This window comes from Diabrotica undecimpunctata, chromosome 3 (assembly GCF_040954645.1).
Source record: "Diabrotica undecimpunctata isolate CICGRU chromosome 3, icDiaUnde3, whole genome shotgun sequence".
NCBI classification, from domain to species: domain Eukaryota; kingdom Metazoa; phylum Arthropoda; class Insecta; order Coleoptera; family Chrysomelidae; genus Diabrotica; species Diabrotica undecimpunctata.
In genome coordinates, this window is record NC_092805.1 from 126,478,438 (window position 1) to 126,496,165 (window position 17,728).

The 17,728-nt window shown below is 32.2% G+C and overlaps 1 protein-coding gene across 7 annotated transcripts in view; it reads left to right on the forward strand.

Moving 5' to 3' along the window:
- The window catches only part of rols (zinc-RING finger and ankyrin repeat domain-containing protein rolling pebbles), a 307,552-nt gene that overhangs the window by 268,561 nt on the left and 21,263 nt on the right, over nt 1-17,728 (forward strand). For 6 of the 7 annotated variants that reach the window (XM_072526863.1, XM_072526866.1, XM_072526865.1 and 3 more), the window contains 3 exons: nt 12,114-12,308; nt 15,830-15,969; nt 16,638-16,857. In XM_072526863.1, coding sequence (XP_072382964.1) covers nt 12,114-12,308; nt 15,830-15,969; nt 16,638-16,857 — 555 coding nt within the window. Of the gene's footprint in view, nt 1-10,887; nt 10,964-12,113; nt 12,309-15,829; nt 15,970-16,637; nt 16,858-17,728 lie in introns of those variants that run through there. The other variant, XM_072526867.1, reaches the window with a different exon arrangement.

The following is a 17,728-nucleotide window of genomic DNA, read 5'->3' on the forward strand; positions in this document are numbered from 1 at the left end:
TTGCCGTTAAACTGGATTCAGAAGATGATTTATAGGTGGATATGAATAAAGAGAACGAGTTTTATATAATACAGTTGCATTGGGATAACGACTGCCTAGTTGGTTTTAAAAGAGGCGATGTCGCGTCCCATAATATTTTCGTCCTTAAACTATTTTATTGCTACCACAGTAGCATTTACAGCTTCTAAACATTCAGCAAATGTTTTGTTATGTTTATTGTGTCTGGATGTTATACGGTATGTCCCATATCAAGAAACTATTAGGTGCAAAATATCGATACTTTTGTCAAATATGTTATTTCTTTATTGTCACGACTAGTAGATTATACATAACACCATCGTCATTATTTGTTCATTTATACCATATATATTAATGCTGTAATTATATTGCCATACCCTCAATATTAATCCCCTTCGCACACTTGTCAAGTCTAACTGTCTCCCAGCCTGTCATTCCCGTTGGCCTTCCTTTCATATATCTATCAGAAACCTAAAACTAAGCATGATTTTCTTGGATGTGTTAAATATGACCTAGCCACCTTAACTATTATTTCTTATTTTGACTTAAAGATGCCGAATTATCAACGTCCCCTGATTTGTTCATTATAAATTGTATCCTTTTCTGTCACCTCACCCATCCATGTAAGCATTCTCATTTCTGCAAAATAGGAGTATGCATTCATTCTTCTTTGTTCGTTTAGTTATCTAACGTGCATATCCTCACTATAGCTGGTCTTAAGGCGGTCTTATAGAATCTAAAACCTCAGCAATTACACATAATAGCAAAAATTAGGTAACACAAAATCATTATTTTCATGGAGGTGTTAAACATGACATAGCCAGCCCCCTCATTTATTATTTTTTATTTTGACTTAAAGATGCTGAATTGTCAACTTCCCCTGATTTGTCAATTATAAATTATATCCTTTTCTGTCACTTCACACATCCCTCTAAGCATTCTCGTTTCTGCAAAATAGGAGTATGCATTCATTGTTCTTTGTTCTTTTAGTTATCTAATGTGTATATCCTCACTATATCTGGTCTTATATAATCTAAAACTTTTAGACATAATAGCAAAAAGTAGGTAACTTATTCATAAATTATAAAAGTCTACATAGAATTAAATAAAATTACATCACTCCTTAAAAATATGACATGATTTTGCTTCTATAAGCTGGGAGGCGGTGGATGATTATAAAAGCAACTTTTTATCAAATAGACAAACCGATTCATTTAAAATTCGACATTCTTTATTATAAAAAAATGGCCGTCAAATACAATACACATTAAGATTTGCAACGATCTTCCGCCCTCCTTCGAATCCCCCTTTTCCCTTTCATCGTCCGCGCAATCTTACTATTCACGAGATTCCAATATTTTTTATTACGGAGCATCAGTTCAATCAATACCTCCACTTTGATCCTTTCGCCTAAACCCATCTCACCTAATTGTCTTTCTAATGTAAACAGACATCAGGCTTTTTCTTACCAATATTTTTCAGGTAGATCGCGAACAACAATGGGGTTAGAAGCCCCATAAACACCCAATTCAGATGATAGATTACTAACTCTGTTTTGAGGTTGGTGATAACACGTTGGTTTCAGTCAGCATTCCCCTCTGTTTCGTTCATGTTCTTTATCATTCATCCATTACTATCCCCCTCTCGTTTTCTCGCTATTTCTTCCTCTTCCTATATTTCGCGTTTTCTCTGTCTCCCTCTCAATTTTATATTTTCTCTACCTTTTATTTTGGAGTGCTCCCAAAAATCTTTACTCATATTGTCATTCTATACGAGCTGTCTAGTTTAGAACCGAACCTTGGTTCCCCCAACATTCGCCATCAGTCTCCCCAGAATGCCAATTACCATTTTTGTTCTCTTAATAACTCGCTCAGTATGCACAGCCGTCCTGAGGTTTTGCTGTAAATTTAATCAAAACAACACACCCTCTCATATACGCGGATCTTTGACTCTCTCAATTTTCTCCAGCTCTATTAACAAAACTGCTTATGTTTTTTACGGTGCCAGATCCAAACCTTTTTTATTGATCAATATCACTGCTTAATTTCCCTATTCACCATTCTTTGTAGTTTCTTTTCCGTTCTAGCAACGACCATGACCTGTTCCAAAAGATGGGTATCAAGACAGATCCTTGCGAAACACTTGCACTCATATTGAAGGTCTCTCCTTCGTTTACATATATCTTGTCAGTCCTTCTATTTGGCGCTGTAGAATTACAATGTTTTTTGCAAATTTACAAAGTTAATCGAAATAAACATAAAAATAACAGAGAAAGTCCTGTTAAACAAAATATAAAAAAAATCACAGCAACGAAGGGAATAACATGAAGGATACCGAGGACCACAGATAGAACCACATAGATGGTGATAAAAAATGGAAAACAACAGTACACCACTAAAATATAATTTTTTTTTTTTTTAAATAGCTTTCATTTGAATGCAATAAGCAAAATTCCTACATGGCTTATCAATCTATATTTTATTTATGTACAGTTTTGTTGGACTAATAGTAACAGTGTTTATTGTTTCAATTAAGTAACTGCATTACAGACAATGTTACGATTATTAGACAATGAATGACTAAGTGCTTTCTTCCGCTCTTAGTACGTTTTTAGTTTGAGTCCTTGTTTAACATTGTTGTTGACGTAGCTTACCTTGAACTTCATGGAACATTCTTTAATATCATTAATTATATTAAAATTCTTGTACCGTTTATATTTGAAGCTAGGAATTATAACATTTTTTTTTATTTTAAATAAAAGAATTTCAGTTTGAATTTGTCGTATTTCTTATTGTTACCAATAATGAAGAAGAAAACATCTTAACAAGATAATCAGCATGAATAACTTATGGTGCAGTTAATACGAAATAGTGGAAGAAACTCCTGTACATGTTCTTTGTGAATGTAAAATGCTTAGTGAAATGAGTTTGGTATATACGGGAAAACAATTACAAGAGAAGTTTCTGACTTATATCTAGAGCACAGAACTTCTTTGTTGATTTTATAAAGCGATAATTTTTGGTATGAAGGTCTCAAAACTGAGACAAGAATGTCTTATTTAGGAAGATGATGAAAAATAAAAACTGACATACATAGTCACAATTACTTTCATTTCGCAATACGAACTAATCTTACTAATATTACTGTTCCAGGCTATACTGTATTTATCTAGATGTAAGATATCAGCCTATTATAAAAATGTTCAATACATGTTTTCAAACGGAATGACGATTTCTTGACATTTCTGGGTTAATTCATTTCCAATTAAACCTTACTGGACTTCTATACTCCAGTCATTATAGACGAAAATGCCACTGAACTTCTCAAAATCATACGAACAAGCTGAATGTTGCTGAGAATATCATTTTTGGGACCCCTAAAAGCTGCAAAAAGTCTATATTGGACGAGCCTGCGGCAAGTTTGAATGATTATCGTTTTTGGGAACAAAAGGTATGTGGTGTTGTCGAAACCAGTTTCGGGTATCTCTTGAGTAATATCAAGATGCTAGGTCTGGCCAAAACATAATGTTAGCATGATGTTTGTGGACAAACTGAAGCAATTTGGAAAGGCAGGTTTCAATACAGCTCTGACTATTCAAAGCTTCTGAAATGAGTTTATTAGTCTAATTTATTAACTTTATTTATTATAAAAATATTCTAACACTTAGTTTTTTTAAAGTCTTTATTTGTACAATATTATATTAATTTATTTCACACTATAATTATATAATTTATTTACATTTATTACAATACGCGCGTTACATTTTAAAAACTCGCCGCGATATTATCTTCAGACTGCCTACCACCATGAGAACCCTCTTTTTATATCAAAACAGCCGTTAGCCTGGAATCTCTTGAAGCCCATGGATGTTGACCTCGAATTGTCTCGAATGAACGGGAACCCAGACTGGTTTTATAGCGGCTCGCAGCTGTGTTGACCTTTCTCAGACAGGTTTTTTAGCTGAGCGGCGAACTTACTAGAATAGAATAGAATTAGAAATAATATGTTTATAGTTTTATGAGTCATAATATTTATCGTAACACTTTATCCTCCACTCTTCCCACAAAATGTCGGGATACTTCCCTATTAGATATTGCTCACCAGACCAGGATCTTATCTGCACATTTCGCTTTTATGTTTAAATCTAACATTGTCATGACATTCCTCCTTCAAAATGAAATACTTCATTTAAAATAATGATTTTTTCATTGGCAAAGTGTACAAGCCTCAGTTGACGACATCATTTTGGTATACGAAGGAATTGCGCTTGAGAGTATTTAGGGCACTTACGTCTCTTTCGATATTTAAGACCACTCCTCCTCAATCCCAACGATATCATACTCTCTTAAGATCTGTATTGATGAGCCAATCTTCTAGTTGACATGCCAACCTAGTTTTTTGCTCTTCTCACCAATCTATCTGACCTCTGTGCAGTAAATGACCTCTTCTACTTTTGCTAGATTTATACATGGTATTCCCTGCTCCCACTTCACTATTTTTTATAAATGGTTCTGCGTGAAATGTTCTCATTCGGGAATATTCGACAGATTTCATCTTTGGGTACCCGCTCAACTAACTTGTGGACACTTTTTCATATTTCTAATTTATACGACATCTTAAACCAAAAACTTTAAAATAAATAAATCTCAACTGACAATAAAGTAAACAAACTTCCAAAGTCAACTTGATATTATTTGGTTTTTGTTCAAATTAATGCCAATGAATTTTGTGCCAAAACTTTTAGGACGTACGTTATATTGTTTGTAGTAGGTATTGAGAAATTCATGACATCTTAACAAATCATATTGTGTACATGTTGAATATTCAAATATACAAATATACCAAGTTTTGATTGCCATGCCACTAATTTCACATTTCTAATGGCTACCATCTGTTAGTCGTTAAAATGGGTTCCTGGTGTTGATAGGGTGACATTAGGCTAAAGTAAATATCTCCCTTTCAAAGATAATTTAACCCAGTCTAGTTTATTACCCAGTCTAACTTGGCTGCATCTTTTATTCTTTTTTCGTCATTCTTTTTACGAGCTATGCAAATACTGTTTTCTTTTACATTAGTTTGGAGGATTTACTTGTATGAATCTTTCGTATATATACTAGTGATTTTGCCCGTCTCATTCAACGGGAGATCCAATCAATTGCTATCTAGTCACTTAATAACTTAAACTTACTTTAAGTAGTGAATACATATTATAGCGCGTTATTACTATGTGGGTTAATGAAATTTTACGTCTGCTTATTACTCAATTGTTAATATTTTTTATAATAACACCACACATTTAAATTCTTTAAAATTTAAAAAATCTTGAGTTTTATCTTAAAAATATTTTATAAAATTTTATAATTTTATTTTATTTAATTTTGTTTAATTTTATTTAATTTTATTTACTTAATATTATTTAATTTTATTTAGTTTTATTTAATTTTATTTAATTTTATTTAATTTTATTTAATTTTATTTAATTTTATTTAATTATATTTAATGTTATTTAATTTTGTTTAAGTTTATTTAATTTTATTTAAGTTTATTTAATTTTACCTAATTTTATTCAATTTTATTTAATTTTATTTAACATTATTTAGTTTTGTTTATTTTATTTATTTAATTTTATATGTTTTATTTTTAAATTTTATTGATTTTATTTAATTTTATTAAATTTTATTTAATTTTTTTAAATTTTATTGAATTCTATTTAATTTGATTTAATCTTATTTAATTCTATTTTGTTTGATTTAATTTAATTTAATTTTATTTTATTTACTTTAATTTTGTTTAATTTTATTTAATTTTAATTATTTTTATTATATTTTGGTAAAACGTTGACTTTTTTAAACGTCATTTTATTATTATAATAAGTGTATATGTAAATGTTTGTAAATCTTATCTTACAATTATAGTAACATATTTTTAGCAATTTTGCGAAAAAATTTATTACTGATAAAGTTGTAAAATTTCTGAGTAAGGATATTTGAATCACCAATTTGTAGAATGAATTAGTAATAAATCAACTGTATCGTTTCAAGAACAAAATATGATTGAAATGTCAGATGTTGATAGTTCAGATTTCTTTCCTAGGTGGCGTAGTTATTCTACCGGACAAACAGTGTGACTTGTCGCCCTAGCCTTTTATGTAGATATATAATATCAAATAAAAGTTGTAGGTCCATTGTTGTCTAGTTGTATTGTAAACTGCGAATAAATTTTTGAGTTTTCTATGATAGAGTATATAGATATTATATCTTACCGGTTTTGCAACGGAAATGCGAGGCATTCCGTATTACCGAAAGTTTATTGAGTACATAGACAATTTAAGAAATATGGGTTAAGTAGTCACATGCTGGACAGAAAGGTAGACTTACCAGTAAACGTATGCGACCAAATTTTAGATATCGTCACTAATGATCGTACTACAAGATAAGTGTGGATTGAATTAGGAGACAATTTGGAGTACAACGGATAACGGTTTGGAGAATTTTCAAGCCTTAAAGCCTTGTACCTATTTTCGTGAAGGACAAGGATAGGATCATAATTATAATAGGAAGACAAGAGAAGCGTCGGTCGACCACCTACAAGATGGACTGACGATTTAAGAAGACTCAATAAAAACTGGATGAGAGCGGCGCAAGATAGACGGGGTTGGAAACATGAGGAAGATGCCTATGTTCAGCAGTGGACTCTTGAGGCTGGATGATGGAAGGATAGGATCATTATTCTCTATTCGTGTTTAAGACGAAAAACGCAATAAAATGTTAATTTTTATTGAAAAGTTATTTAAACAGATGAAACAACTTTGGGAAGAAGAGGAAGAACACAAAGTTATTTTTTATCATAACGTTATGACCACAACGATACTTTATCTACGTAACTTTACAACACAAACGTTTTTGTCACATTAGACGATACAATTTTATAAGACGATGAGATGGTACAGTTTCCAGAAAATTGCATAATAACAGCGAGAAAAATAGTTTTCCTGTAAAAAAAATAGAATAAAATGAAAAATTCAAATTAAATTCAAATGTTCATATAATTTTACCGCACTACAGATTACAGTACATACAATGGCTGTTTATATTTTCCATTTTGATATGTCTATCACTTTGGCGTCGAATCGTTGAAATAAAAATTGATTTACGATAATATTTATTTTAAAATAATTGCATTATAGTATTTACTATTGATTAATTATTATTACGAAAACAATACTTCTTATGTTTCTTATCAGTTTTATGATCACAATATTCCTAGTAAGAGACCGCCTTTATTGGATAATATTTATATCGGCTAAAACAGAGGTGGTCTTTACATTGTATTACAACTGTGACCAAAAAGAAAAGATAACTGATGATAATGAACTAGACTGACATGTGGTATTTATAATTTTGTTTCGAAATCGAAAGTCAAGTGCTGAAGTCAATAAATTCCATACATGATAACGTACAAAGTGATTCGATTAAATTAGCAATCGAGAAAACACAAGAATTTTCTCTTCTCTCATATATATCTTGTATAAAAGCCCACATTATCCTTCTTGCATAATGTCAAGTTATCTCTTTCTTATCATACACTTTTCATTTCTTATCTTCTTCGTATGCTCCATACTTTAAGGGCATTGGCGATCATTACGGCCCTTTTACTGTGTTTACAACAGTTCTGAAGAGTTATATTCTTTTCTCTACTCCATTGCTTTAAATTTATCAACCAGGACGTTCCTCGTCTCCCCAGTCCTCTTTTTCCTTCCACTTTCCCTTGTATAACCAATCGCATCAACTCATATTTTCATTTCTTAGTAGATGACCAAAGTAGCTCTTTTTGCTTTCCTTCATAGAGTTGAGTATTTCTTTTTCTCTTTTCATCTTTCTTAATGTTTCCGTGTCTGTTACGTGTTGTGTCCATCATAATTACCACATTTTTCGACAACACTACTTCTCAAAACTGGCAAGTTTTTTTCAGTTGCGTCCGTAATTGTCCAGGCTTCAGCGCCATATAAAAGGGCAGTGGATACGTAGCATCTCAATACTCTTTGTGGTCCTTTGGTTCTTATTTCTATTCCCAGTTTTCCATTGCATAATACTGCTTTTATATTATTTATCGGTCGTTTTATTTCAAGGCTGCGGTTCCATTGTTCATTTAGCTCACATCCTAAGTAATTGTATCTGGGTACTTTCTCTAAAGCATTTCCTTTAACGTAGATTGTTTCGTCTTCAATCTTGTTCTTACTGACAATCATGATTTTTGTTTTTTATTTTGTGTTAAGAACCATACCATACCTCTTGCAGTACTGCGTAATTTGTAGCCCTTAATTTGTACTTTTTTTTTATTAAATAAATCAACACATTATATGCATCTATTTTTCCAACATATTCGAAAGCTTTACTTAGATTTAAACTTTGAGCCAATGACACCATTGGATGAAACTACACAAGCATTTCTGATACGTAATCTTGAAAATATTTACAAGAGAAGTATTTTAACATGAATACATTGGTAGAGCTATTAGCAAACAGCAAATTTTAATATTTATCAAATAATCCAAATTAGAAATTATATTATTAACTATTTTTAGCGAATTATATCATCGTTGCACGCAGATTGCTGTTGCACCCATTATTTAGCATAGTTAAATTTATTATTTTACTATTTCTTCGGCTGACTATATTAGTTTTACTCTTTTTTTATGATTTTATGGTAATCTTAGTAGAAAAATCTTTGTAAAAATCTAATTTCATATCGTACTAATCTGTAGTTTCTGGTATTCTCATGTATGTGATCCTTGTTCTCCGTCTTATATCTGGGTTTGACATTTTTTTTTCTTTGATTTTTTTTTATTTACAAATTCACATCAACCCGAAGGTTATTAGCGAGAATCAGATTTACAATATTAAATATATATTAACAAAATTAATAGCTTTTAAGTAGTTTAACATATTTGTGAATGAACAATTTGCACCAAGTGCTTTCTCTAAGTTTATTGAGATACCATAATTGATTCTTGCTGTGGAGAAACTGAGCAGTCTACAACAACATGTTTCACCGAGAGTTTAACGTTACACTGCTCACATTTTGGTTCGGATTCTTTAGTAATTAAGAACTTGTGCGTGGCACTGGTATGACCTAATCTAAGACGAGTTATTGTCACTTGATCCCTTCTTTTAGTGGGGAAACATCTCCATGGTTTAATGTCCGGTTTAATATTCCGAAGATTGGACACTGAAAATTCCCACCGGTTTTGCCACTCACTTAGGATCCGTGATTTGATAACACTTGAAACATCACTAGCTATCACGTATTTCACAATAATAGAGTCAGCTGAATTGACGGCTTCACGCGCACACTTATCTGCTTCTTCATTACCTCTAATACCATTATATGATGGGATCCAAATAAAGATTACCTCCTTATTACAATTTTCTATCTCTATCAGATTTTGTTTTATTTTTTCAAGAATATGATTCTCTGGGTATATTCTTCCTATAGATTGTAGTGAGTTTAGTGAATCAGTCAAAATTATATATTTCTGATTTGGTGAGGATATAATATATTTGAGTGCCTCGTATATGGCATATAATTCTGCATTAAGAGTACTATAGTGTATTGGCAACTTATATTTTTGACACATATTAGGGGATATAACTGCTGCTCCCACGCCATCTGTTGTTTTTGAAGCATCTGTATAAATTTGAGAGAAATTTGTATACTTTTTCTTTGATTTCTAAACGTGTTTTTCATTTTTTTGTGCTACCAAAAATGCAAACGAATGGATATACCAATGAGAAACATCTTACACATATCTTTAAAAAAAAAAAAACTTTAACCGTTTTTCCACCAATTATATAGAACAGTCAAATCAACTTCAATTGCTCTAGGATGTAGATAAAGTAAGTCTCAAGCAGTAAATGAAATTCAAATATTTAGTTATAGAAATTTCAAGTTTTAGCGATGCTCAGGAGCAAATACGAGAACAAATAATAATAAAAGCAGCAAAAATGGCTTCGTATCTAAAAGATACAATATGAAAAAGCAAAAACTTTAGCATTGGAACCAAGTGAATCTACCAAAGAGGAATAACCCAATAGACTACTGATACAACAGCAATAAAGACATTCGCATAATATTGAACGAGAAAAACACACACGCAAGGTTGAATATATTAATAAATGGTTGTTAAAAAGAAAAGAAAAGAGGAATGAGCAGATTAACACAATGTAAAAAAGTAAGGAATCGAAAAAAGTAGGCGAGTTTGGTTTTGTTTTGTTGAAATATTTTATTTCGGCCGTTTTTTAAACGATTAATGTGCTACAGGAAAGCTGTCGGCTATACCATCGCAAATCAAAATTTAATAAACTCTAGTACTATCTTAAATGTTATAGTGCCGCATCATCTTATATTTGTTTAATTTCTTTATAATCAACTTACATTTCATAATTTAATAATACATAATATTTATTTCTCGTTACTGTTGCCCATCTTTCCACCATAGTTTCGTATTGCTAGATCTCTTTCAGACCTCTATCAATAATGAGACTTCAATTATACGTTAAATTAAAGCTTGGCGTCTTTCGGCTTATCTACAAATCCGCTTATCTAAGACGATCCAATTTTGGGAAGATTGGGTTTTGTAAGTGATTTAGCTCCAGAAATCTTATCTTTGATGATCATGTCATACGATTTTAATAATTAATTTTATACTAGAAAACACGGGTTACCTGTAATCGATATACTAATAGAGATAACTTGTTTTAACCTTTTATTATAGGACTTATCTAAAAAATTGTAGATAAAGAAATTAATCATAATTGAGTGTAGGAATTCCGCATACTTCAAGCTATCAGTACATAACAAAGCAGTGTAGTGAACGCATGTGGAACGGACGACTAAATTTAAAAAAAAGTGTTAATGAAACACAGAAATTTAAAGGATATAACAGGTATAAGCGTGTGTTGTTAATGAAAGTGTAATAATTAATATGAAAAATAGCTATACTTTATAAACCATTCGCATATATAAGTTTTCATGTACTAGATGTTTTGTTTTTAACCTAAATTACTTTTTTCTTTAATTTCTAATAATGTATTAGATTATTTAATTTCTTTAAATCTTTCTGTAGCCCATTACCTATTCTTATGAACATAAGCCTCTCTCATTCGTTTTCATTTAACCCTGTCTTCCATTTCGTCTTTCGACTTTTTAACATTGGACCTTCAGTGTACTTTATATCACGGCTCGATCTCATTTGCGGTTGTGCTCGCTACCTAAAACTAGAGAGTAGACAGGATTAGACTTTAAAAAACGAATAATAACAGCTCAAAATAAAGCAAAATTTGCAGGACACATCGTTAACCTATGCGAGAATACGGAAAAAAAGAAGAAGATTGAAGTTGGAAACTGCTGTTGTTCAAGCAGTTTAACAATCTCAGAAAAACCTGCGGGTATCTTAGTGCGGCGAGTCTTACTATCTCCCGCATGACTCCGGCCATGCCAAGTGCCTTTCGGATCGTCATCCGTCCAACAGCCTCTTCAGGCTTCTCAGCCAAAAAGCAGTAACCCTTTCACACCTATCCTCCACCCGAGGAAAGACTTCCCGTATTAAACGGAGTTTCTCCTCAGACAGGGGGTAGGGTGCCTTTTTCCCTTTCAATTCGGTACACACAATCTTGAAACACTGTCCCCAGATATGCCTTTCGAGATTCTGAAGCAGGTTACTCCACCTTTCTCTCTTAGATCTTCTTATCTCATTCTTATATTAATTCTGCATTCGCTTCAATCCATTCATTCTCTCTTCCAAATCTCCTCTTTTGGTAGATATCTCCTATAATAACGGACTTTTTCAAAAAAGTTGATCACCCTGTATAGTAAATTACAAAATGTATTCTGTTATATTTGGTATTTCATATATTTGTTAACATTACTATTAATTTATATACTCTACAAATAAATACAAATAGGTATCAAAAAAATATTATGTTTTTCTTTTTAATATGGATTGCAGGTAGCAAATTTATATTTAAAAAACTAACATTTTTACATCCATTATCCCTTAAAATTCTTTAACTTTATATGTAAACTCATTGTTTCAGATTTGGCAGCCATCAGACGGCTCCTAGATGCTGAACATTCCTCGTCTGGCACATGCCCAAGTTGCGAGATGCCTTTTGACAAAGGCAAAAAAAGAAGACTCATAGACAATTGCGGACACGAGAGATGCTATTCTTGTATGTTCACCAACGAGTCTTGCCCTCTCTGTGTAGGAAACGGAATCACGACAGAAATAGGTAAAGTGTTAAATATTTGTAATTGTGTACAAGTAATTATACAGGAGTGCAGTAAAAACTTTAATCGAAAATTAATGTTTTATTGTAATATTTGTATTGAAAAAACGTATTAAAAAATGTAATAAAATGAAAATAATAGGCTATATTGCAAAACTTATTTATGTTTTTTAATAAGGGTAAGGCATCCTTAGAATGTTTTCCTACTAAATTGGTTTTCACATCATCATGATCAATTTGATTATTTTCGCACGATGCCGACGTTGCCATATTCTCGGGATATTTTTTTATTAAATCCTGGTGTCTTGATTACAGATATCATTGACACGAGTATAATAAATATAAAAATATTATATAACAAATTTAGCAGTGCAGTATGAAGTTAGAAGTCTATGAATATCTAAATTTTATTAAATACATTTAGAGACTGGATAAAGCGTCGTTCGCTTTGGTATTTTCAATAATTTAAATGATGACAGTGAGCTGAGAGTTGCAGTGTTGGCATGTATAAGGTACCTTAGACCCCATAATATTTCCATGTATTATACCTGGTATGTCTAATTCGTAGTTTTTTAGGACTATATTTGTTTTTGTGCACATCTGCGGTACTTCAAATATATCTATGTGTATTTTTTTTAATTTTAAAAGCAGCCTATTCTCCAGTAAGTTTTCGAGCAATTAAGTGAAAGACAATTAGAGGGACGTTTTATATTTTTGTTAATTTGGATTTTTTCAGGACGAGTGGTTGATGCGTTTGCTGCGTGGTCAGCAATTTCGTTGCCCTTAATTCCAATATAGGGGGTACTCACATGATTGTCATGGAGACTACTTGGAAGGTGAGGAAACGAATAGAGTTATGAATATATTGAACAATTGGATTCTTGGTGAAAACGTGTCTTATCGAGTTGGAAATCAACGAACCTCCACGAAAGAGGATAGTGGAGGATTTAAACTCTCCTAAGCATAACCTTAAAGCACGGTTTTGTATCGGATTTAATTTCCTTAAGTCAGACTTTGAAGCGGTCATGTACAGTCAAGTACAAAACCATAATCTAGTCTGGATCGAATTAGAGATCTACATACGTATTCTTGGCAACATTTTTCTGCTCCCCATTGATAATGTACCAATGTTTTTATAACATTCTTTTTGTCAACCATTTTCCATCCACTCCTGAATGTAGGTCTCTCCCAATTACTTCCATCTTTCTCTATCTTGTGCCACTGCTCTTATGTCGTCTACCCAGCTTTTTTGAGGTCTTCCCATGCTTCTTGTTGTCGTCCTTGGTCTCCATTATAAAATTCTTCTTGCCCACCTGTTGTCATTATATCGGGCTACGTGACCTGCCCAGCGCCATTTCATTTTTGTAATTTCTTCCACAATATCCCTAATCTTCGTTTTACGTCTTATCTCGATGTTTCTAATCTTGTCTCTTAGTGATATTCCAAGCATGATTCGTTCCATTGCTCTTTGCGTTGTTTCTAATTTTTTAGCAGATTTTTTGGTAAGGGCTACTGTCTCCAAGCCGTAGGTACAAACTGGTAGTATGCATGTGTTATACACCTTTTTCTTTAAGTTTACAGGAATGGAGGTGTTCTTCAAGATATATGCTAGTTTGTCGAAAGCGCCCCATGCCAGCTGTGTTCTTCTTTTAATTTCAGCATCTTGATTTGGTTTTCCTAGTTTGATGACATGACCTAGATATACATAATGTTCAACATTTTCTATGGTATGATTTTGTATTGTTATATTTGTCTGGTCTGGTCTGGTCTGGTCTCGGCTCAGTATTTTTGTTTTATTGTAGTTAATTTTTGGACCTTGAATGCGACATCAATGAAAAAACTGGAATCATTTGAGCTGTGGGTGTACAGAAGAATTCTGAAAATATCATGGACAGAACACGTCACAAACAAAGAGGTTCTGGGAAGGATGAACAAAGAAATGGAAATTTTAAATTCAATAAAAACAAGAAAATTAGAATATCTCGGACATATTACACGTGGAGAGAAATACACCTTGCTCCAACTGATTATGCAGAGAAAGATCCAAGGAAAGAGAAGCATAGGGAGGCGTAGAATGTCATGGCTGCGCAACCTAAGAGGGTGGTACGGATGTACATCAAATGAACTTTTTAGAGCAGCCGTCTCAAAAGTCCGAATAGCTATGATGATTGCCGACCTCCGCCGCGGAGATGGCACTTGAAGAAGAAGAAGAAGTTAATTTTTAAGCCTACCGCTCCTGAAACTGCATTTAATTTTTGTAGCATATCATTTAGTTCTTGGATATTATCGGCTATTAAAAAAACATTTAAACATTACTAGTGCAATTATCTTATTATAAGATTTTTATATACAACTGTCAGCTTAATTTCTAATTAAATAGCAGTCCAAACATTTTGTGATGTTTTACTAAAGGCAAGTGAACTGTTTAAGTATATTTCATGGTGTTGGTAGGTACTGGCGCTTAGCATAGTTTAAGTATATGTCATGGTATTGATAGGTACTGGCGTTTGGCATAGTTGACACCTTTAATGTTTAGTTGACAAATTCGAATCACAGATTTTAGTTTTCTGGTCAGGGGGTCCCCGGACCTTTTGGTCCGTCTGGTATCATGTCTCTTTCAAAAATGCTGAAGTAATGACAACCACTCCCATGCAATGGCTCTTAATATTAGGCAACATTCCGCAGGACATGCTTGCGTTCTCAAAGTGTGTCAAAGAAAATGGTCGCAACTTTTGTGTCAAAATCTGGTCATGTGGCAACAATTGCTTTATAAGATCGAAGAACGGTTACTTCTGATTAGTATATAACCGTTTGTTTACCAGAAGTTATCGCGAAACTCCGACAAAGCAACACACAACGGCGAATCATCCTACATCAGGACAATGGAAGTGCTCACACTGCCCAAAAGACAGAGTTTTGGAGCTTCAAAACATCGAACTCTTAAACCATCCACCTTATAGCGCCGACCTTAGTCCCAACGACTTCTTCACGTTCCCAAAGATCAAGAATTCAATGCGTGGGCAGCGCATTCCAGTCGTCAGAAGAAGCGATCGATACCTTTAAAAGAGCGATTTTGCAGGTGTCAACTGAAGACTGGAATAACTGTTTTACCAATTGGTATTGTATAATAACAATAAGATTAGATAGACTAGTTGGAATCACAAAATTTTTTTAGCCCATCTCTACTATTTCATGAGGTATCGATGGGCATATATTTGATATGATATGTATCGATGGTTGTATTGTTTTCTTATGATCATCATCCTGATCTATATCAAGGGCGTAATATCGTAATATTCCTAATTTATCAGTTACAAAAGCCTTTATTTTGTACCTGTCTTAAATGATAATTATTGTTGTATTTTAATATTATTTGTCGTTCTCTCTAAAGCTCTCTATTGGCAATTTGCTCAGTCCATTATACTTTAATGATAGCCAAATGTTTTAATAATAATCTATTAATCATAATAGCAATTATATTGAAATTTATATTTTAATAATGATTTTTGTCATGTTTTTTTTAGATGGAACCCTTAAACCAAATTTAGGCTGTAGCAAATTAAGAGGATCAGAAATTAGCCTCCGTGGAGAAATGCCACAAGCGCAGCAAGTGCAACCTAGAACCAAAGTCAAAACTAACGGCTATTTTAACCTACTCTCACAAGTAAGTACTGATTTTAAATATAGTCATAAAATATTGTCATTTATACAAATACCCGGTAATAAAATAGAAAAATACGAGTATATTTCTAAAACAAAATAATAAAAAGTTCAGTTATTTCTATATTTTTATATTTGAATCAAAAATTAAATTATTTCTGAAACCATTTCCTTTTGTTCTGAAACTAATTTTTATGTTGTAAACCAATTGTAATGGGGAAATGGTTTAACAATATGGTGCGAGTGGCGAATTTTGAAAAATCGTATTTTGAAGAGGAAGGATAAAAGTTTTTTCCTCATAGAAAAAAGATATGAGACCAAAAAGAAAAATCGCGTTTTTCGTGCTTTCTTTGCTTCGTTTTTGAATATATTTTTGTAAAAAAAAATTTTTTTTGACATTAAAAGGTAACATTTCGATAGGAACTTTAATTTTGAAGAACTTGTATGTAGATTTATATGTACGAAAAGTGCATAGAATTCACCCAAATGCACCTTAGTGCATAGGAACTAAAACATAGGTTTTTTCGTATTTGGGGGTCCATTGACCTTAGGAAACAATAAAACTCCAAATAGGTATTTCTTCTATTACAAAGTTGCCTAAAAGTAAATCAGATATATATTACATACCCATATCAATACTCTTCCTAATACTAATTCATGTTTTTTAAACAGAGTCGCACTGATCTGTTGACATCCAGTGTAGAAGTAGGCCACCCAGAAAAGCTGCCAAAGACTCGTCCCTCGAATTTGCGCCACCGAGCTCCCGAACAGAATATTATGACTCAAAGCTGTCCCACTCCTCCTCAAGCCAGAAAAAAATTCTATCTCGGAGCGAAAGGATTAAAAAGTCCATTATTGAGTAGGGGTGTTAGGCAAGAACCAGCTCTATCAGGTAATGGTCTTATTTTTTAATTACATATGTTATTATTATATTATTTAAGATATATTTAATTTAATTTATTTTAATTTTTCATTTGTATTTATCAACAATAACTATTGAACTACTTCTTTGATTATTAAAAGTGTGGGTATAGAGAGCCTCGGCAAGAAGTTGTGGGAGTATTCACGATTTACCAGTACTTATTTGTTTGTCAAAATATTCAAGGTAATGAGCGAATAAAAGAACAAATTAAAAATAAAGGATTTACATGAATATGATATCAATTGATTTATCATTATGACAATTTTCTGAAAATTCTAGTATGTTATATGTACGTCGTTAAAAATATTTTATAGTAGCTAAAAATATGGCAGAAGGACAACAGTATGTACTAAAATTGGCTCTCAGAAAATAAAGAAATACCAAACTAGTACCTAACCAAAAAGAAGACTGAAAGAATTATAAAAACATATGAGTGCTAATACAAGTTATATTTTGAGCAGTATCAGTAATATAATCTCAGTAGAAAATTAAACATTAATAATCAAACAGAACTTAAAGAAGAGGTTTGAATGCAGTTGTGCAGCTAGTTAGAGGAGCAGTCAACAGAGACCGCATAATTAAAATGATTTCCAACCTTCTATAGAAGATGAAACTTAAAGAAGAAGAAGAATATTGAACAATAAGTCGATTTTAGAAAGGGAAAGTCATGCAAATCAAATATTTACAGACAAAATATTATTACGGCAATATATATCGAAAGGAAAGCAGCATTGACTGTTGACCTACACATTACGGCAGAAGTCTATAAAAATATAAATATAAATATAAAATAAAATGATTTATAAAGAAAAATATATATTTACAGAAAGTTGTATTATAT